At 37.4% G+C, this 23,356-nt stretch overlaps 1 protein-coding gene across 1 annotated transcript in view; it reads left to right on the top strand.

The window, feature by feature from the left end:
- STAM (signal transducing adaptor molecule) overlaps window positions 1–23,356 on the top strand; it is a 65,147-nt gene that overhangs the window by 12,705 nt on the left and 29,086 nt on the right. The window contains exons 2-5 of the mRNA XM_081226972.1: window positions 2,439–2,523; window positions 19,127–19,202; window positions 19,284–19,379; window positions 20,841–20,987. Coding sequence (XP_081083098.1) covers window positions 2,439–2,523; window positions 19,127–19,202; window positions 19,284–19,379; window positions 20,841–20,987 — 404 coding nt within the window. The remainder of the gene's footprint in view (window positions 1–2,438; window positions 2,524–19,126; window positions 19,203–19,283; window positions 19,380–20,840; window positions 20,988–23,356) is intronic.

Genomic DNA, 23,356 nt, shown 5'->3' with positions numbered 1-23,356 from the left:
TTCCAACGGTGGTCTTTGCATTATAGAGTGTGGCTTGCTGGAAGCTGGAGATGATGAACTAGATGAAGGGACACCAGCCTTTAGTGGTGTGAGGATCAGGTACTGATAGTCCTGTGATTAGGGCTCAGTGAGCCTCTGCCCCGGGGAGTGAATTTTCATGTGCTGCTCTCCCTTATGTTGGGACGGGATGGCTACAGTGGGCTGGAGTTGGATATTCCCCTTCTCCCATGTAGAAGGCTAGAGCAGGCTAGCGTTGGGATTTCCCTTCCCCCAGGTGGGTTAATCTTTGATAAAACTCTAGTTAGATAGGGGCTGGTAAAATTATTTCTCTTGAGAGTAGGCCTTGTTAAGAAGAGAATAAATACTCTGGTGTGTTTCAAAATGATCAGTTTCTCTCCCCCTGCTTGAAGAATAGGAGAAATTTTCTGTGATATTCACCTTGAGAACTTGGGAGAACCCATGGAAGTAGAACTCACAAAAGGGCTTCCCTGGTAGTGCAGTGGTTAAGAATCCACCTTCCAGTGTAGGGAACATGGGTTTGAGCCCTGGACCAGGAAGATCCCACCTGCTGTGGAGCAACTAAGCCCGTGCACCACAACTACTGAGCCTGCACTCTAGAGCCCGCGAGCCACAACTACTGAGCCTGTGTGCCACAACTACTGAAGCCTACACGCCTAGAGGCTGTGCTCTGCAACAAGAGAGGCCACCACAATGAGAAGCCCACGCACAGCAACGAAGAGTAGCCCCTGCTCATGGCAACTAGAGAAAGCCCGTGCGCAGCAACGAAGACCCAATGCAGCCAAAAATAAATGAATAAAACAAATACATTTATTAAAGAAAAAAAGCTCACAAAAGCGTGGGGGCTCCCCTAAGCCTAGGCTTCTCTGGAGTTTTAACTCTCAGACTTGTGCACACTTCTCCTCTGGCAGTTTGTCAGTTTCAGTTTAGATTTTTGTGCCCTGGTACTGGTTCCTGGAGATGTTTCTGCTCAGGGGCTTCTGCTCTGTTAAGTTGTGATTCTGTGTATCCACCTATCTATTTGTCTCATTTTGGGGGCAGCAGTTTGCCCTGTGACCTCACTGCTGAGGCATCTAAGAAGAGTTGTTGACTTTTCACTTTGTTTACTGTTTTACTTGTTAGGATGAAGTGAATACTTCCAAGCTCCTTACATGCTGGACTGGAAAACGGAAGGAATTGCTTATTTTTGGTGCCTAAGTCTCAACTATACCTGGTATCTCCTTGTCTAGAAAAGAAATTTGCTTTACCTGCGGAAAGTAAACCGTCACTCATTTGCTCCGAGGGGGAGAGGTGATTGCTAGAGCCTGTAAGGAAGCAAAATAGGGACTACCTACATTTCAAACAGCATTAACCGATTTTGCTAACTTGGAGGTCCTCTTTTTCTTCTTCATTCTCAATTGCAGACATTCTTTCTGCTATGAGTACTTGAATTTTCTGAGGATTCAACAGACTGGTTCTTTTTTTTAAAATATTTATTTATTTAGTAGATCTTTACTGGAGTATAATTGCTTTACAATACTGTGTTAGAGTGAATCAGCCATATGCATACATATATCCCCATATCCCCTCCATCTTGAGCCTCCCTCCCACCCTCCCTATCCCACCCCTCTAGGTTGTCGTAAAGCACCGAGCTGGTCCTTAAGCCTTTTTTTCTTACTGCCAATACAGGATTCACCTTTCTTGGGTCTCCTAAGTAGTTTACCATGTATCAATGTTGTCCTATAGCTTTTGAGATATTATTGCTGTTATTGCTTCTCATGTTTTCCTTATCCTTGTGTGTTTGTGTTAAAGAAGAAAAAAGTCCCTTTATTGTAATTAAGAAAGGGATCTAAATTAGGTGATTTGGTTCAATCTGTCATACCTCTGTTGTTGTTTTCAACTTGTCAAGTTTTTATTTAAGGGAAAATATTCAGTTAAAGCTTGGTTTTCTTTTGCTCAGCACCGCCCCCGAAACAACAGAATCAGCAAAACTAGATAGTTAATTAATTTAATTACCTGAAACATTTTGATAGAAATCTGTGCCTAGTCATGCTCCTTTGCTGGCGAGTAAAGCTAATAATTATTTGAATGAAAGTATTCCTTATTTTAGTCTTTCTGTGTGCAGAAAGGGATAGATTTGTACTCATGCCTCTGTGTGTGCGCCTGCGGGTGTATTTTTATAACAAAAAATCAGTGGCCTATTTTTTTTGATACTAAGTAACAAACAAATGAAGTATAAATGGGGCAAATAATTATGATAGGTAATGAAGGTGCCCTACCTCCTTTTAAAGATGGACTTAACTATTTCATTAACCAGGTGTTGACAACTATTGTGATTTGTTGATATTTGATTATATTAGTTTGGTAATTTGAATGCGATCATTTACCTCTTAAAGATTTTTAAAAATAATGTGTCTGTGATTTCTTTTTATAATATACAGAGAAAGCAACCAGTGAGATGAATACTGCTGAAGATTGGGGTCTCATTTTGGATATTTGTGATAAAGTCGGTCAGTCTCGCACTGGGTAAGTGTTGCAAAGTTTCACAGGATTTTTATTTATTCTTCCTGTTTATTAACATGAACGAAACAAGAGTTAGAAGGTAAAGCATATTACAATCACAATTTAGTTTAAAAAGAGAATGTTTTTGCTAGTGAGATTTGAGGGATCATCCCATTTAGGTTACTCCCTGTAACCAGGAGGGGCAACATGACTGGTAACAATGTTGATACTTTAATTATTCTCCCTTGTCCATAATTGCCTTCTGAAATCTAACTTTTCCCACTGATTTTTAAAAAAAATTTTATTGAAATATAGTTGATTTACAATGTTGTGTTAATTCCTGCTGTACAGCAAAGTGATTCAGTTATACATACATTCGTTTTCCTATTCTTTACCATTGTGGTTTATCAGAGGATATTGACTATAGTTCCCTGTGCTCTACAGTAGGACCTTGTTGTTTATCCATTCTCTGTATAATAGTTTACATCTGCTCATCCCTAACTCCTAGTCCTTCCCTCCCCCCACCCACCCTTGGCAACCTCAAGTCTGTTCTCTATGTCTGTGAGTCTGTTTCTGTTTCATAGATATGTTAATTAGTGTTGTATTTCAGATTCCACATATAAGTGATATCATATGATATTTGTCTTTCTCTTTCTGATTCGCTTAGTATGATAATCTCTAGGTCCATCCATGTTGCTGCAAATGGCGTTATTTCATTCTTTTTTATGGCTGAGTGGTGTTCCATTGTATGTGTGTGTGTGTACACACACACACACAATGGATATATATATCCAATGGAATATTATATGTGTGTGTGTGTGTGTGTGTATTCCCCAAATCTTCTTTATCCATTCATCTGTTGATGGATATTTAGGTTGTTTCCATTCCCACTGATTTTTAAAGTCATCAGTGATTTCTCAAGTACCAAGTTTTTTGGTTATTTCTGTGTTCTTTTCTTCTTTGTCACATGTGCCCATTCGACCCAACTAATCAGTGACTATTGAAAGAGAGACAGTTTTAGGGAAATAGAATTGTAAACTTTCTGGCATACAGACTTTTTGGTAATACAGGGCTTTCTCAACAGTGCCGCAAGGGGATTTACTGGTGTACAGAGTAATGGTTTCCTTCATTCCTGGGCTAATAACGTCCAGTTATTAGTAGCCACATTTACCCCTTTGTGCCACACAAGTATTGTCTTATTTATGTACTTTCACGTGAAGAATGTTTGGGAGCACTGCTGGATCCTGCTTGATTCTTCTGGTGGTAATCTTAACTCTCTGACGGTGCCTTCTCTGGCTCTTCTTCCTTCCCTTCTAAATAGAGATAGTTCCTTAAACTTTCTTTGATCCATTTTTTTACCTGATACTTTTTCTTTTAAAATCTCCCAGCTTTCAAATTTCTTTATGTGACATCTGTAGTTTTAGCTCTGAATCCCTAACTCAATCACTAATATTGGGGATGCAGCATAATTTCTGAACATCACACTACATGAGCCACGGCCTCACATCCAGAATCCTGAACTCATGTCTCCTTTTGCTTTAAACCTACATTCCCTCCTTTGTCCCCTGTCTCTGTTAATGACAAGGTTATTCTTTCATTCACACCTAAAACCTCAGACTCTCCTCTGCATTTAGCTTTTTACTAAATTCTGTCAGCACGCCTCCATAATATCTCTCACGATATTGATGTCATAGAGTCTCCTTAGTTAAGTTCTTGAACTTGGTCAAACCAGGCGGGGCAGTTTGTCTTTAAGTCTTTTCCACCCCATCACTCAAGCCCTTTTTAGTCCGTAATGTGCTCCCTCTGGCAGGTTCCCAAGATTGTGGCCTCTGCCATCCCCTTTGTTGTTTTTCCATCCTTTCTGGCCTGGTTAGTTCCTTAATTTAGTTGATGTTTGAGTAGTTACTGTGTGTTACGTGTCTGTTCCTTCTTCTCTACGTCTATTGGCCCCACTTTACTTGAGCCATCCTTAACCACGCCTAGCCTAGTGAATTAACCTTCTGGCGTTTCCTTCTGTTTCCATCTCTTTTCTGTCCGGTTCTTATAGCCGGTGGCCATATGACAACTCTGACCATGTTACTCCCCTGTCTTCCATACTGAGTTAAGTCTAGTAACCTCCTTAGGCCTCTGAATCATTTATTTTTCATTTACTTCTTTTGTAGTTACTGTTCTTTTCAACTCAAATATTTGAGCTGCCAGTGCTTTTCCACTTTATTGTAATGCTTTTGGTCATTGTGTTCCTTCAGTGTCGAATATTCTCTTCTCCCATCTCCTATCTCTGTGTCTCATATCCTTCCAGACCCACTATGGATATTATTTCTTCCACAAAGGCCTTCCTTATCCCTAGTACTGAAAATCATTACCGAAAACCTGAATCCTCAAAGCACTCTCAAAACCATTCTTATTTGTGTTTTGCCTTGTATAATAGTAATTTATATACATCTAGTAGACTTAGATTTGTAGGATGAAAGGTCTATGAATTTTTGTTGTGCAGAGGAAAGCAAATAGCTTAGTGGCTGAGAGCATGGCCTCTGGAGTGAGACTGCCTGGGTTCAGATCCGGGCTCTGACTGCTTAGCTGTGTCATGGTGGGTAAATAGTAACTTCCTTTTCTAGTTTGCTACAAGAGAATAAAAATAATATCTTTTTATAGGGGGCTTGTTGTAAGTGTTAGATTAGTTAATATATATAAAGTGTTTATAATAGTATCTGGTGCATGGTTAAGTGGGTACACCTCTGCCTCTTTTTTTTTTTTTTTAATGGCTTTACAATGTTGTGTTAGTTTCTGCTGTACAATGAAGTGAATCAGCTTTATGTATACATATATCCCCTCCCTCTTGGACCTCTCTCCCATCCTGCCCATCTAGGTCATCACAAAGCACCGACCTGAGCTTCCTGTGCTATACTGCAGGTTCCCACTAGCTATCAGTTTTACACATAGTAGTGTATTTATGTCAAACCTGCCTCTTTTTGATTAAAATGATATTTTGTGACAGTTTGTCCGTTGAGGACTAGGTATCGACCTAGCTCCATCCCTGTGTATTTTGGAGATAAAACTTTTATCTAGCATTCCAGTTGCAAAGTCCCCCCTCTCTCTTTTCACTCCATCAGTTTTCTTTTTATCTTTAGTTTGGTAGTCTTCATTTTGTAGATACTTTTTATAATAATTTGATTAATTGCTTGAAATGAAAGGACAAACTCCCTTTCATTACTAGAAATATTCCATATTTTTTCTACTTGAAAAATAAAGTTGTAACCCACCTAAAAATCCTGTATGATGTGTCATGGAGCTTTAAAGAGATCAATTTGTTTTTCTTCATGTTAACATTATTATACTAGAAACGATAATCTGTTATTTTTTTCCTGTCTTTTCCTGTGATGAGAACTGTTCAGATCTACTCTCTCAGCAACTTTCAAATGTGCAACAAAGTATTGTAACTGTACTCTCCATGCTGTACATTACAGCCTCAGAACTTACTTATAACTGGAAGTTTTTACCTTTTGACCCATTTTATTCATTTTGACCACCCCTCTGCCTGTCTGACAACCACCAGTTTGTTCTCTGTTTCTATGAGTTTGATTTTATTAGATTCCATATATAAGTGAGATCATACAGTATTTGTCTTCCTCTGTCTGACTGATTTCACTTAGCATAATGCCTTCAAGTTTCCATCCATGTTGTCCTTGTGTATTTAAAACGTACTAATTTATAGCTTTAAGTAATTGTTTTCTATTTGCCTTTTGTTGTTATCTAGTATCAGTAGGTTTAGATACATCCTCATTCTTTTTTTTTTTTTTTTTTTTGCGGTACGTGGGCCTCTCACTGTTAAGGCCTCTCCCGTTGTGGAGCACAGGTCCGGACGCGCAGGCTCAGCGGCCACGGCTCACGGGCCTAGCTGCTCCGCAGCATGTGGGATCTTCCTGGACCGGGGCATGAACCTGTGTCCCCTGCATTGGCAGGCGGAATCTCAACCACTGCGCCACTAGGGAAGCCCCATCCTCATTCTTTAATTTTTTCAAATGTACTTTAGACAACATATTCTCTCTCAGTATTTTTCCTTAGTATTTCATTATACTTTGGAGATTTTAATTGACATTATGCTAAATCTATGAATTTACTTAGGAAGTGTTTTCAGCTTTGCTAATTTAAATAATGAGAGGTAGTTCTGTTTGGTTTTAATCAATATTTTTTCCTTTCCTCTTCCCTTCTTTTCCTTTTTTCTCTTTCACTTATTTTTTCTTCCTTAATACTTGCTCTCTAGTTCCTTTAAATTCTCATTAAGTTAATTTTCAAGCATTTATTTGTTTGTTTATGGAAATGTGATATCTCTTTATAGCTCTTGTTAATAAAGAATTGTTTGAAAAGGACTGTGTAATAATTGAGATGCCATTCTACTATTACTAGGGTTTAAAAAAAATCAAACCCACAAAATTTGCTTATGTGTGTGATTTCTCTTTAAAAATAATGTTTTACATACATATCCAGTTGTATTTTCATTATTTTTACTTTCTTGCTGTACCTTGATGATTTCATAGTAGGAAATAGGCATCAGGGCCACATTTTGACTTTCATGGGCCATCAGCACTTTTGTCTTCCTGGTTCCCTTTCCCCATAAAAAAGTAATAAAAATATTTTATGACTGCATTATTATAAAGGCAAGTGCATTATTATACATGAAAACATTTTCTTTGAGCCAGGTTTGTGGCATTCAGCACATTCACATTGTTGTGGGATCATCACCACTATCCATCTCCAGATCTTTTCATCATCCCCAAGTGAGCTCTGCCTGTTAAACAACTTACCACTTCCCCCTTCCCCAGAACCTGGTAACCACTTACAGTTTGGTTTTAATTTTTAAAATCATTTCATAATTAGTTATATGGAAAACTTATGGAAATCTGGTTTATGTTGTCTAGGAGTCCAGATACATATGTTTAGTATGGGTTGCTGATGGTAGCATGAGAATATTGAACCGGTATTGTAGGTTGTCAGTGAAGTATTCTAGGTACCTGGTGTGCTTTAGAAAAGATTGAGACATGTCATTGGTGTGAGAGGGAAAAGAGGACATGAGTTTTCCTGAGGCAAATGTAGATAGGGCAGGTTGAAGTAGAGGCATGTTATGGACTGGAATGCAGTTCATCAGGTTATTTGTATACTAGGCAGCAGTCTAGATTTTTTTTTTTTTAAACATTGCCACATGGTATTAATCTGTAATTTTATAAAATGTACAGATCTATTTAAGAGGACGGATTTAGGGATGGTTGAGGGAACTTTAAGAAAAGCATTTCTATTTCAGTAAGATTCTTTTTTAAACAAAATGATTTGTAACCAGCAATATATTGTAGAATTATTTAGTGCATAAAGTAACTTATATTAAAGTCTTTCTTCCCTAAGAAAATAATATTTAAAAATCCTTTTGGCCCTTTAAAAAAATTCCTTCCTTCCTTCCTTCCTTCCTTTCTTTTTTTTGAGTCATCTGTTTTGGAGTTATGGTTGTTTGGGAAATATTCTCAATTTTTAAGGGGAAATGAAGAGCCAATTATTGTGAAATTTCATTTGGTCAGAGAACTGTGACCCAGAAACATGGTTCCAGCAGTATTTCAAAAAACCCTCTTTAATTCTTCCTCTTTAAAAAAATCTTACTGTTCTTTGAGCCACACATATGTGTGTATGTTTGTTGATTTAAAGAAATACTTATGCTTATGAAATATGTACTTTTTTGTTTCAAAAATAGATACTCACATGGCTCAAAATTTAAAACAGTTTAAAAAGATGAACATTGACAAGTCTAACTTCTGTCCCTGTTTCCCTCCCCCATCCTCTATAGGTAACCACTTTTCTTTCTTTTGTACCTTTCCATTGTTTCTTTACACAAATACGAGTATCTTTTCCCTGCCGTAATAGACAATAAGCATATTATACACTATTCTGCATTTGTAATTACTTAATTCCCTAATATATCCTGTCAGCCTGAAATGTTTGAATATGCTGGACTTAAAACTTTGAAAAAAATTCTGAAATTTTTTTTCTGATTTCCAAAGATATTCATGTGATTTTTAGTGTGCAGTTCCAATGTCTAAGTACTGAAAAATGCTTAGCCAGTGATGTCATATGATGGACTGAAAAGTCTCTGTTTGTTCAGAATCAAGAGAACTTTCAGAATAATAGTAGCAGTTTTCTTTAACATAATACATAGCTTCCCATAATAAATAGCTTTTGTCTATTTGATTGATTTGATTATAATTTCATATATAAAAAACAGATGTGAGGGTAGGTGTTGATTATCCACAATAAAAAGTTAAAATTAAAACTCTGTAATTGACATCCAGATTAATTTGTGCTATTATTTTATGTCTTAACTGTCTTTGTTTAGCTTTAGACAAAAATATAGTTGACTGAGAGTGGACAACGTGATAAACTTTTTTCTTTACTTGGATAAGGGATCTATTTGGATAGTAAGTCTTTGATTTATTTGTACAGAATTAGAAGGAGAAAATGATAGTCATTACTGATATTTTGTGAAAAATATAAATATAAGCCTTTGGGAAAGAGTTTGTTAAAAATATTTTTCATTGGCTTTATGTTGTCTTGTCCTGGACCCGGGCTTTGACTACTTCTGACCTTTAGCTGGAGGTTGATAGAATATGTCCTGATTTTTTAAGGGAAAAGTAATCTCTGGCCTAGACTTCTTCAAGTTGGAAGGGCAGCATCAGTTCTAGAAAAAGATTTCTTCCAACGTGTGTTTTGTAATCATCATACCCTCCATTTACTGGCCTTAGGTTTTAAAGTCTTTTAAGTGTTCTTTTAAGGATAATAGCCAACATTTATTGACTGCTTATTATCTGCCAGGTCTTGTTTAAGTGCCTTATAAACATTTTATTTAATCATCACAACAGCTGTAGGTACTCTAGTTTTTTCTAGTTAACAAGTGAGAATCTGATTCGTATTTAGGATTTTTTTTAATGTCATTTAAACTAGGGGAAGAGTTATAGCAGGAATAAAATTAAAGGCTTTTTTGTAAAGCGTGATCTTGATTTCCCGGTCTCTTTCACTTTCTTTATGTCACAGAATTACTTCAGTTCATTTCATTCTTTTTGTATCAGTCGTTTTTTTCTTTTTTTTTTTTTTCGTCTGCGGTACGCGGACCTCTCACTGCTGTGGCCTCTCCCGCCGCGGAGCACAGGCTCCAGACACGCAGGCTCAGCGGCCATGGCCCACGGGCCCAGCCGCTCCGCGGCACGTGGGATCCTCCCGGACCGGGGCACGAACCCGCGTCCCCTACATCGGCAGGCGGACTCCCAACCACTGCGCCACCAGGGAAGCCCCGTTTTTTCTTTTATTTGACAAACAGTGAGTACTGGCTGGGTATCATGCTTTGGGTCTAGAGTGGTGAATAAAGCAGGTACAGCCTTTGTCATCAGCTATGGTAACAGTTGGCCAGTGGAAGATAGAAATAAACAGGTAATGGTCTAAGAAGATAGTGAGCAGAGGGCTTCAGTGGAGAATAAAAGGGAGACCTACTTAGGTTTTTCAGGGAAGCACAGGCATGAGGGATAACATTTATGCTATGATTTTAAAGTTGAGAAGAAGCGAAGAGCTGCAAGCAGAGGTCCCAGGCAGAGGGAACAGCTTTCACGTGAATGCTGCAGGGTAGAGGACACTTGGCGCTTTCTAATAACTTGAAAGGTACGGGCTAGCTGGAGCAGAGGTGAGCCACCCTGAGCAAGCACAGAGCTGGGTATAAAGAGAGTGAGTGGGTTAGAGAAATGGAAGATGATAGTTGGAATGCCTGAAATGGAGTTTGTAGACCTTGACAGTTAATAATAAGGTGGAGTCAAAAAGCCAATGGTGTTGGAAGCATCACTTCCGTTAAGACAGAAGTAACATTAGAGAGAGTGGCAGAGAGCCAGGAGTTAAAATCACTGAAAGATGAGGGGGCAGTGAGGTTTTTTAAATGAGAAGATCTGAACTGGGCTGTTTTAGGAAAGAGGGAGGGAGAATGGTTTTGAAGTAGCAAAGGGAGCAAAGAGGACCCTTCATTTAGGAGGTACAAGAGCCGTGGGAAGACAGAAAGCTACCACTTGAGGTGGCTGCAGGAGAAGTGTTATCTTCCGTGGAGAGCCAGTTTTCTGTAGAGCAAAAGGACCAGGGGTAGGGCCTTTTGTTGATCATGGGCTGTGACTTCTAGAGGGTCCAGTGGAAAGATTTCAGAAGCTGGGGAGTAATGGATATGCAGAGCTGTTTAATGATGGAGAGGATAGTCTGGAGCTTCTTGTAGGGACTTGTCTAAACAAGAATAACAGGCGTATGTTCTCAAGTTCTCAATTATTGGATCGTAGAGAAAGTTGGGTGCCCAAGACTTGGTCTTGACTTCTGCAGAAGGAACCTTGGAGTCCTGGGAAGGAGTGGTCGGGGCTCCCTTTGACCCTTTTCCATAAAGGTGAAGAGGCTTGAGGTGGGTGGTCTTCCAGAGTCAAAGGTACATTCTTACCGTTTTCTGGGATGAACATCTTTTTCTGTATTTAAGAGCTGTTTGTGCTTCCTCTTCTTGAACTGTCTGTATCTATCCTTTCCTCATTTCTAGGAGTCCTTGATGTGTTAGGGACATATCTTGTCTGTTTTATGAATTGCATATATTTTTCCATTATTTTTTGGTTTTTTTTGGCTGCGCCACACGGCTTGTGGGATCTTAGTTCCCAACCAGGGATCGAATCCAGGCCCTGGCAGTGAAAGCGCCAAGTCCTAACCACTGGACCACCAGGGAATTCCTTCCATTATTTTTTTGACTTTGTTTTGTTGTTTTTCCATTTAGAAATTTTTGATTTTTATATAGATGAATTTATCAGTCTTATGGTGTTTAGAATTTTGAGTTATACAAGACTTTCCTTCTCCAGGGTTTTAGTAGAATTATCTCATGTTTCTTTCATTTTTTGTTTTATAATTAATAGACTGTTTTTTTAAAAATACAATTTTAGGTTTAGAAAAAAATTGAGCAGATAGTATGAAGAATTCCATAACCCACTCCCACCCCTTATATGCAGTTTCCCCTATTATTAACATCTTGCATTAGTGTGGTATATGTTACAAGTAATGAACCAATATTGATACATTATTATTAACTAACGTCTATAGTTTACATTAAGACTCACTCTATATTATACAGTTTTATGGGTTTTGACAAGCCCATAATGACGTATCCATTATTACAGTATCACACAGAGTAGTTTCACCATCCTTAAAATGTCCTGTGCTCCCCCCATTCATCCCTCTCCTTTCTCTCTCTGAACCCCTGACAACCATTAATTTCTTTATTTTTTTTACTATTTCTATAATTTTGCCTTTTCCAAAATGTCATACAATTAGGATCATATAGTATGTATAGCCTTTTCAGAAGCCTGCACACTGCAACGAAGAGCCCACGTGCCACAGCGAAAGATCCCTCGTGCTACAGCTGAGACCCGGTGCAGCCAAAAAATAAATAAATATTAAAAAAATTTTTTTTAAATCATGAGTCAAGACATACCAATTTTATTAAGTTTTTAGTGATTCCTCTCTCTCCCATATGTTATATCACATTGTGTTCTGTTTGACTGAAATATACTCCAGTTTTATATGATCTGGGAAACTCAAAATATCATACTAAATTTAAGTATTCAGTGACTGTTATCTATACTTCCATTAACCCTCAATATTTAGTATGTAGAAGTTTACCTCCTTTTCTGATGAAGTCCTTCAGGCACGTGAACTTGTTCTTCAAATAGCCAAATAACATAATTTGTAGACTATATTCATGTTCCATCAGCTATCTCATAAGAAATACCTATTTAACAAGCTCAGAATCAGAATTTGGTATTTGTATTCAGTGTTTTGCCCTTTTCCCCCTTGTGCACTGTAGACTGTGTTTTATGTAATGTATATTATGAACCAAATATGCACTTTGAATATGCCATTGAATATACAGTTATGATTCATTTCAGTTCTGATTTCTTTTGCATTTTATAATATTAAACTTCTTTTATAGTTAATGTAAAGCCTTTATGCTTTTGAAAGCCACGCTCTATATTAGACTCCCTTTAGTGTTCAAGGAGGGTTTATATTCTCTGTTAATTAAAAATTTTTTTTACTTTGTTCAGCAAAGATTTGAGGTCCCATATCTTTTAGTGTGCGCCTGCTGGGTACTAAGACCTATAAAAGTTATGCAGACACGTATCCCCTCCCCCCTCCACAATACAGTTACATATATCCTTGAATTGTAAGTTGTAGTAAAGCACTTTTTATAGCATGTAAAAAGAAAACGTAAAGTTTGAATCACTCTAAAATAGCTTTGAAAGCTAACGTTGTAAAAGTAACTTGATAGAAGAATATGTTTGTGCTTTCTAGAGCTAACATTGAGTGTCTCTAAGTCCCTGGCATGATTCTGGGAGTAATGTAATAACATACTGAACAGGAAGCATTAAAGTCCCCTTTTACAGATGAGGTCTGTCAAGCCTCAAATCTTTTTCTACTGAATCACAGTGCTGCTTTTGTCTAGCAGTAGTTCTCAGCCCAGTGGTGTTGCTCTGTTAGGGATGGTTTGGGTTGTCACAATGACAGGAGGTTACTACTGATATTGATTAGGCTGGGACCAGAGATGTGATATGCCAGATAGTCTTACACTGCAAGAATTTTTCTGCCCCTATTTAGAAACATACTGTTAGTATCTTTGTACCTTTTCAGTCCTGCCTCAAAGGTGATGAGAGGTTAACCGTGCAAGCACATTCATGAACTGTGCTATACACTGTTATTTCTGTTACTTTTTTTTATATTGCTTTTCTTTTATATTTACAGTACTTTAAAGAAAATGTCCTATTGTTCTTCTGTCAGCCCCCATGAGGGGGATAATAAATAGGTGGTATCCTCTTTTTGAAAAGTTGATTGATCTAAAATCATTGGTTTAGTAATAGGTGCAATAAGTAGTATTTGAATTCACTGCCTTTTCAATAGTAATAATTTCCTCAAGCATATAAAATCTCATCACAGTTTAACCTGTTATCTTTATAATACAAAAGTACTTTTCAATTAAGATGTAGAGATGAGACATATTTTTAAATAAGAGACTTTTAAAAACTTACAGAAAGCATAAGATCTCACAAATTTTGACTCCTTTATCCAACAAAATCATTGAATATTTTTGGCTTTCTCCTTATATATTAATGGAAAGACCTTTTCAGGTAATCTCACTAACTGGTGACTAGAGATGAATGCTGAGCTATCTATCTGTCATAACTGTACAACAACATACCTACAAGTAGATAGACATTTATAAATAATGTGGTGACAGTTCTGGAAATGTACTCAGGGCTATTCAAAGAGATTTGAAATTTCATTTTTCTTTGAAAAGAGAACTGTAGGAATGCAAAATTAGTTTTAGTTTTCTTTGGTCCTCTTAACTCTAGATCTGAGCTACGTCCTATGCATGTTTAACTTACTGAACTTAACTGTATTCTTTTGCAGCCCCCTCAATTTTATTTTTCTTCAAAACTTGTTCTTCTGTCCATTGAGTGAGCTCTACGTGCTGTCCTAAATTCCAGTTCCCATTTCTCTTACAGAGTGTGTATATCTCCCTGCACTGAGGATGACTCTTGCTCAGAGTATACATGTTTTAAACAACATGGCCATGAATATACAAGCCATCTTCTTCACCTGGTGCTCAACATAACAGTTTTGCTTCAGTAATTGAGGAGAAATTGCCTGTATTGAGCATATTTGAGAGATGGCAGAATATGTTCTGCAACAGTAACTCCCTAATCAAAGAAAATTGATTAACTGCCATTTTTGCCTTATTATCCTTACTTTGGAAACTCAGGAAATAGTACAGTTCCATTACATTTTACAGTGGTGTGATTTGTGGTATGGTCATTTATCACATAGTAAGTTAAGAGAGTTATTTTGGGGTTGGAAAACTGGGAAGGGTGAGAGAGAGTTCTTTCCTTGTTCTTGTCTGTATCCTTGACCTCTCCTATCTTTTTGTTTTCCCATCTCAAGATAAGGCAGAGAGAGGGTGAGTCTTACAAAATGTTTTAAAATACCAAAATGGAGTTTTGGGAAGGGTTTTGAGAGAGATCCGGACTTGACTACCCTTTACAAAAGGTTGGTGGTGGAAACTGTTGGTAGACTCCTCTAAATGCACATGCAGATTTTATCTTAGCAGGTAATTTTACAAAATGCTTCATTACTATGTATCAACAGCCCCTTTCCTCACATCCTGTGCTCCTCCCAGCACTACTTACTGTGCATTTTCCCCTCATCACATAATTTTTCAGAAATAGACTTTGCGAGTGCGTGTACATTTTCCACATAGAAAGCAAACTCAGCGGAAGATGCAGAAGTTGGTAACAAATAGAGCTTTATAATGACGATTATTCAGTTATTCTAAATACTAATTATTGTACAACAGTGAAAATTCGTGTCTTTCCCATTTAGCTCAATGACTTCTTCTTGAGCATCGGCCATGTTGAAGACATAGAACCTGAAAGAGAGAGAGTGGTGTGGAGAGAGGGGAGCTGGAGTGAGAGGGTCTAGTGGAGAAGAGCCCCCTCCTAAAGCTTTCTTTTCGTGGAAGCCCACAGTACAGTGTATTGAGGTGGCCTGGAGTAATGTTGTGAATAATGAAACTGACTTTGATGCTTTAGTTCATCAGAGCTGACATATGCCGAGTCAGCTGTGTCCATTCATGAAAAGCCTGTTTTCTTGTCTGGTCTAGGATTCAAGGAAAAGACAGTAGAAACCACAACTAGATAAAAGTACTGCCTTTTTTTCTTGCTCGTGTATGAAGTATGTGTCCGAGATCTATGCATAAAAAGATAATGTTTGGATGAACATAGTTTTGGCTGGGGTGATCATGCATCCCATTTCTCTTGGATAGTTTCACTCTGTGCCTGCTGTTCTTGTATTACGCCTGGTTAGCACCCCCTTTCACTCTCAAAGGGGTACTCATATAGATGATAAATTATACAGACACTATATTTGTAGTCCATTTTCATTTGTCATTGAGAGGATAATAGCCATAGGACACCTACTTTAAATTCAATTATAACTCTTAAACCTTTTTAAAAAGAATATTTTGGGCTTCCCTGGTGGCGCAGTGGTTGAGAGTCCGCCTGCCGATGCAGAGGACACGGGTTCGTGCCCCAGTCTGGGAAGATCCCACATGCCGCGGAGCGGCTGGGCCCGTGAGCCATGGCCGCTGAGCCTGCGCGTCCAGAGCCTGTGCTCCGCAACGGGAGAGGCCACAACAGTGAGAGGCCCGCGCACCACGATGAAGAGTGGCCCCCGCTCACTGCAACTAGAGAAAGTCCTCGCGCAGAGACGAAGACCCAACACAGCCATAAATAAATAAATAAATAAATAAATAAATAATCTTAAAAAAAAAAAAAAAGAATATTTTAGCTATAATTTTTTGTTGAATTGTAAGATTTATAATGAAATGTATATAAATATACTTTCACTTCTGTATTTTACTTATCGTTTTGTGGAAATACTGAAAACCTGAATTGAAAAAAAACACGGAACAGAATGAGGTCGTTAAATATTAGATTTTTGTGGGTCACTTCTGTTGTTTAATAGCACCAGTTTTATACACAGTTCTGAAGGGATTTTTTTTTTAGCTTATTATACCTAAAAAGATATTGCTTTGTTGGCATACATAAAGTGTTCGTCAGGACTTATAAACATTCTAGTTGGCTTTTTTGGGCATTATCCTTTTTATGGATGCAATAGCCAACTTTGCTTTGGTTCCAGACATGTCCTTGCCTTGGTTTTTAAAATTGGCTGTGGTTAAACATTTCAACAGTATAGAAATGAGTGAAATAAAAAGTAAAAAGTTCCATTTCAAAGCTTCTTTCTCCATCCTCTTTTCCAAAAGTCACCACAGTTTAGACTTCTTTCTTTAAAAAAAAAAAAAGTGTGGTTTATGAACAATACGTCAGAAATTTCATTTAAAATTTGGTGGTAAAGCAAGTATTGAGGATTATTTTCTAAAATGTTTTATTCACTGAGCTGAATCATCTTTGGATCATTATTTTTAAATGATTTTAATTTTGGTATTTAGATAATTTGACCTCTGCCAGTGCTTTGAAATGATAATTTTGTGTTTGTCAACATGCTTTTCACAACTGCAAAAATTAGCATGAGGTCACAGATTCTGGCTCCTAAAATAAGTCCAACTGTAAAAAAGGAAAAATCTAAATAATGTTATATTATTTCTTCAGTCTAATGATGCTGCTTTTAGATACTTTTAATACAAAATCAGTAGAATAAGAGCTGCAGAATCATGAGTTGACTGCTTGACATATAATAGGTATCCCATAAATACAATTTTTCCCCCTCTTTTTTCCATGCTTTTTAGGTGGAAGGCTTCCCAATAGGCAGTGAAACAGCCTTAGAAACAGAAATTTTATTTTTTATTCTAATATCTCCCTATTAAAAATGACTTTTTTCTGTTTATCATTAGTAATTGCATTTTCAATTCTTAAAGAAATTTTTTAGGACAATTGTTACTGGCCAATTTTCCCAGGACTCAGTGTTGTTCAGATCACCTGATACTGTTTTTTCTTTTGTTTGTGTGTGTCCAACTGTCCATTTCCTTAACTTCCATCCCAAATGGAAGCTCTGTATGTATGCAGTTAAATAGTAACTGTCCACTTCCCCCTTCTCTTAGCCACTGGTGACTTCTATTCTACTTTGTATCTCCATGAATTTGCCTGTTTTGAGTACCACGTATAAGTGGAGCCATATAATATTTCTCCTTTTGTGTCTGGCTTATTTCACTAAGTATGTCTTCAAGGTCCACCCATGTAGCATGTGTCAGAATTTCGTTCTTTTAGGCTGAATAGTATTCCATTGTATTTTGTTTATCCGTTCATCTGCTGGTGGAGATTTGGCTGTTGTGAATAATGCTGCTCTGAGCATAGATGTACAGATGTCTGCTTCAATCCCTGCTTTCAGTTCTTCTATGTGCGTATTCAGCACATAGTGGTGGAGTTCCTGGGTCACAGGGCAGTTTTATGTCTGACTTTGTGAGAAGCTGTCAGACTTGTCCACAGTGGCTACGTCGTTTCGTTTCGCATCGCGGTGGGCACCGCTATGCATAAGGGTTCCCATTTCCCCACATCCCCGGCTGGTTGCCTCTTCCTTTTTAATGTGAAATTGTGTCTCACTGTGATTTCATGTGCTGCTCCCTAATGATGCTGAGTGGTTTTTCATGTGCTTTCTGGCCATTTATATATCTTCTTTGGAGAAATGTCTGTTTGAGTCTTTGGCCCATTTTTGAATTGGATTATCATTTTTTTGTTGTTGAGAGGTAGGACCCCTTTATATATTCTGGATATTAATCCCTTATTAGATAAGTCCTTCTATTTCTATCAGGTTAATTTCATCCAATTAGTTAATTATTTAATTAGTTCATTTTATATATTTTTCTTCTCTGGAAGTTTTATCGGGTTCTTTTTTGTATACCACTTCTTTCCTTTGCTATGTTGATGATTCCTTGTACATCCTAGAGCATACTTAAAATAGCTTATTATAATTTCCACATTTTCATTTGACTGAGTTTTCTCCTAGTTAAGTGTCACTTCTTCCTGCTTCGTGTCACATCTGGTAATTTTTGATTGAATGCTTAGTATTATGAATTTTATATTGTTGAATGCCAGGTTTTGTCATACTCCTGTTAAAGAATATTGGACTTGATTCTGTTAGAGGTTACGTCTGGATCAATTTTATTCTTCTGTGACTTGTTTTTTAAGTTGTTATTGGATGGATTTAGGATAGTCTTTTGGGATGGTGTAGCCGCATCACCAAGGCCTAAACGCTCTGCTGCAAGGACTGTCCACTTTGGTATGAGCTCTGACAGCTGTGTGAGCTTTGGGAACCCTTCAGTGTAGAGCTCTCAGTCACTTTTTGTCCAGCCTGGTGGGCAGCAGACCTCAGTGGACCCCATGCAGGTATCTAGCACTCTTTCTTCATATAGCTCCTCGACTCTGTCCTGCACATTCTAGCTCCCACAGCCTGCCAGAATTCTGATTTCTGTCCCCTCAACTCAGTGAGATCACCACCATCTTCCTGGGATCAGCTTCTCTGTGCTGAGATCCAGAAACTGCCTTTAGACAGAAAGCCTATTTCGGTACCTGGAAAGTGCCCCTGGGTAGAAAGTTGAGGCAGATGTCTGTTGATCTAATTTGTGTTCTTTCTTAGAGATCATCATTCAGTGCTACCTGTGGCCTAATGTGCCAAATGTATTTTAAATATATTTTTCCAGTTTTCTAATTATTTACAACAGGAGTGTAAGTCTGGTTCCAGTTATTCCATCGTGACTGGAAGTGGAAGTCTTGGTCTGTCATTTTATTTTCAAAACTTTCCATCTAGAATTAGCCCAAAATGCCTTATCTATGATCGTTAAGGAAGAGAGCCTGTTAATTTTGTTTGAAAAATTTAAGGGAACTTTTTAGTGTACAGTTTTTCAATTGTGTCATTAGGAAGAACTAAACTTCTCTACCATATTCTCCCTTTTGTATCATAGTCTACTGACTTTTATAGTTAAGGGGGAAAAAAGTAGAATGTACTACTAATTGTTACATTTCTCATTTTTTAGACCTAAAGATTGTCTTCGGTCTATTATGAGGAGGGTGAACCATAAAGATCCTCATGTTGCCATGCAGGCTCTGACTGTGAGTGGTTTCATTTCAAGATCTACCACAAAATTGTCTACCGAAATTGAGCCCTTTTAACTCCCTGCTTTATACTTTTAGCTTCTAGGAGCGTGTGTATCAAATTGTGGCAAAATTTTTCACTTAGAAGTATGTTCAAGAGATTTTGCTAGTGAAGTAAGCAACGTATTAAACAAGGTAAGGCACATTATTTCTAGAAATGAATTAACACTGTCTTCTTTCTTCATATATTTTATTGTTCAGTTCTTCACATTTTAAATCACAAAGGACTAGTCTGTGCTTTTTTTTTTTTTAACTCTTTCAAGGCTATGTCTATCCCATGTATAAGTCCATGTTAGGTTTTGCTGAAGAGACTACACATTTATATAACTTGGAGATTTGGTTTTGGTCAAGCCAAATTAGAATATATTTAACATCTTTTCTTCACCATTCCTTTCTTCTGATGAAAAATATGTGTATTTCTCTGATTAAGAGATACCAGTTTACTTTAGGCACAGTTTTTATAACGATTTTTTTTTTTAGTCACAGAGGTCATCTACTTAACTGAATGTAGAGTTAAAAATTCAAATCCAGCAATTTAAGGAATTTAAAAATTTTAATTTACTAAGTAATATGTGAGTTTTCTCAGTAAAAATTCATGCATTCTAAAGGTAATTATTTCTGGCCTTTTTTGTGGGGGATAACTATATATAAAAAATGTTTTAAGTGTTAAAAGGGAAAATGCTTCATGTTTTTTTGGAAAAAATGAGTATTTCCAGATTTTAGTAGGAAATAGTACATAAATAAGAATTTAAAATTCTGTCCTCCTTTTAGAACATGGTTATGTGATAATTTTTTCCTGTTCTGCTTTATTCAGTTATTCAGTTATATTTAGGTAGTTTGCGCTAATTATTTACCATTCTTTTGATGTCCTGAATGTCCATCAAAATGTACAACTGTTTATGAAGAGATTCTAATGTAATATTTTCCTTAATTGAAGATTTGTACTCGGTATTTAGTAACGTGAACAACTTTAAAAAGCAAACAGTTGCGTATAGGAGAAAGAACTCTTTATTTTTCAAATATTTTACAGTGAACATACTGGTTTTCTACTTAAGGGGGAAATGTTATTTTGAAGAAATGAAGTTTCCAGGAATATCGGCATACAGTAGACCTCAGGCCAGGCCTCAGATAATTAAGTAACTGGGTAAAAACACAGCCATGCACATTAAAAGTCAGGAATTAGGAATAAAGGAATTGTACTATTTATTCTCTCTTTCCAACTTATTTTTCATTGATCTGCAAAAAAGAAAACAAACTTTTCTATGTCTTCCTCATAGACAGCACTTGCTTAGTTGCAAAATACTCTGAAAAGTCCTGTCTTTCTGACCTCCAAAATAAGTTACTATATATCTAATGTTTTAATATGTTATGAGGTATGTGATGGTATCATCTATTTTTTTTCATAGTGTGGAAATAAAACTAGTTTATTTCTAGTAACCATCTGTATTTTCTTATGTGTCATCTATAGCTAGGGATAATTTATGATTTAAAAAGAGATCTGCAACACTTTATAAGTTTTATATTTACGGTATCTGTATTAAATCATTTGCCAGGAAATTAGTGCTTTTTTATTAATTTTTTTTCTCTATTTTTAAGGGTCATCCTAAAGTGTGTGAAAAATTAAAGGCTCTTATGGTTGAATGGACGGATGAATTTAAGAATGATCCACAGCTTAGTCTAATATCAGCAATGATTAAGAACCTTAAGGAACAAGGCGTTACGTTTCCAGCTATTGGCTCTCAGGTATTTTATATAAATTTGTGTGAGTGCTACAGTTCATTTCTCTAAAGTAGCCATGTTTATTTGAGTTTTTCTTTTCTTCCTCCAAACCCAGGTAGTTTTTAATACTCCAGAGGAATTTTTGTTAATAATAATAATCTTGCATATAAAGTTGCCAGAAAAATATAGTGGAATGTTAATGTGTTCCAACTTCTATTTCCCCACTGTTTCTCCTTCTTTATTAATGAATTCATTTAACCTTTTTGCAATTAAAAAATTTTTAATATAATTTTAATAATACAGACGAAATTGCTTTATTAGGTGATACTGACATTCTTGTTAAGTGCTCTTCGTGCTGTAATTTTATCTACAAAGAATGACAGCTCAAAAATCAGGTTTCCTTAAAATTTAAGGATGTGTTTAGAGGTTCTTTGGATTATGAAATTTATGACCACCTGTATTAAAAAATGGTAGGGAGATAAAAGGGGGTCATTGGGAAGAGAAGTTCCCCTTAAGAGCTGACCAGCACATAAGTGTCTTCTTTCTTTTTCTTAATAAATATGATTGACTGAAAGGCTTAACTTGCCTTTAAAAAAAATTATTTATGTAATGAGCTCAATCTCTAATTTATGTCATATAGGAAAAAAAATGGAAGATTATCTCTTTTATTCCTTTTCTATTCCAGTAACCATCCTTTAGGATGCCCAGCTAACTAAGTAGGCTTAAAGTGTGTGGTAACTTACTGCACTGTCTTTCCCCACTGTATGGCTTGGGGTAGAATATAATGAGTGATGGGAAAGCATGAGCAGAAAACTCTTAGTTGTAGAGGGCTCACGTTCAGCGTTTTGACCGTTCCAAGGGAGTTACGAAGTGATTCATCCAGACATATCTAGACTTTCTTCCCAAGGCATTTCTAATTTATCTAGGTACTCTTGAGATGTGAAAACCTAGAAATATATTTTGGAGATAAAGGAAGGAGAGGATATTTTTCTTCTTACTTGAAACAATGTGGCTCATGAATAGTTCTACAATGATAAATTACATCTTTGAGAAGTAGTCATTCATAATTGATAGCTCATTTTTACTACCTCAGAATAATTTCTAAATCTGTATAATTAAGGAATAATTTTATGCAGAATAATCCAAGATATCTTATAATAAGACATCCTTGACAATAGAAGCAGTGTTTAATTATCGAAGAGTAGACTCACTATGGAGAACCAAAGAGTGTAGTTGCTTAGTGGAATGGCAGGTTCTGTATTCTGAGAACCTGTTCTGGAGCTTGTTACTTACAGTGTGGTTGGTTGGCCATCATCATCACCACCTGGAAGCTTTTGAGAACTGTAACATCTCATTCACGGGTGGAAATGTGCCTCCAAGCGGTGGATTCATTGTCTCCATTTTAACAAGACCCCCGGTGACTCTGTTTTGAGCAGCACTACTCTTGAGGACAGCTTTCAGTGCAAGTGAAAACTGCATTTCAGTCCACAAAGCAACTTGTGCCTGTAAGAGAAGGAAGAAGAGTTAATGATCCGTTTGATACGTAGCTTTGTTTGATTAACCTAGAATCTCAGATAGTTGTGGGAACAACTCCAGTGATCCTCTAATCTAATCCCCTCATTTTACAGATGAGGATACTGAGACCCAGAATGGTTAAGTGACTTGCCCAGGGCCACAGCTAGTAGTTGACAGAGCTGGAACTAGGACACAGGCCTCCTGACTCTCAGTCCAGTGTTCCTTCCACTACACCATCCTGCCTTCCGTTTGATATTGAGGTTAGTAGATATGTGTCTGTCCGGACTAGGCTTCGAAGGACAAGAAGTGGAGTGAACACTGGCAAGAGCGTTTACGTACTAACTGGTGTAGATGTGAGACTGCTCTCCTGTTCAGAAGACTCAGGGTGTAGATCAGCAATAGTAAAGTGAAGAGTTACTTTTCTTTTCTTCATCTAGATCTTATAAAATATGTGAAAGCTCATTTTGTTATAGTTGCTGTCTTTCAACCACAAGAAATATGTAAAATGTGTATAAAGTAACCTATGATGAGGTAGAATGGTGATTTTTTTTTTTTTTTTTCTTTTCTTTTTGTGGTTCGCGGGCCTCTCACTGTTGTGGCCTCTCCCCTTGCGGAGCACAGGCTCCGGACGCACAGGCTCAGCGGCCATGGCTCACGGGCCCAGCCGCTCCGCGGCATGTGGGATCCTCCCGGACCGGGGCACGAACCCGCGTCCCCTGCATCGGCAGGCGGACTCTCAACCACTGCGCCACCAGGGAAGCCCTGATTTTTTTTTTTTTTTTTTTTTTTTTTTTTTTTCTGTATGCGGGCCTCTCACTGTTGTGGCCTCTCCCGCTGCGGAGCACAGGCTCCGGACGCGCAGGCCCATCGGCCATGGC

Source organism: Mesoplodon bidens (assembly GCF_964165515.1).
Source record: "Mesoplodon bidens genome assembly, chromosome: 3".
NCBI lineage: Eukaryota > Metazoa > Chordata > Mammalia > Artiodactyla > Ziphiidae > Mesoplodon > Mesoplodon bidens.
The sequence above is the reverse complement of the archived record's forward strand: the minus strand, read 5'-3'. Positions and strand labels throughout refer to the sequence as shown.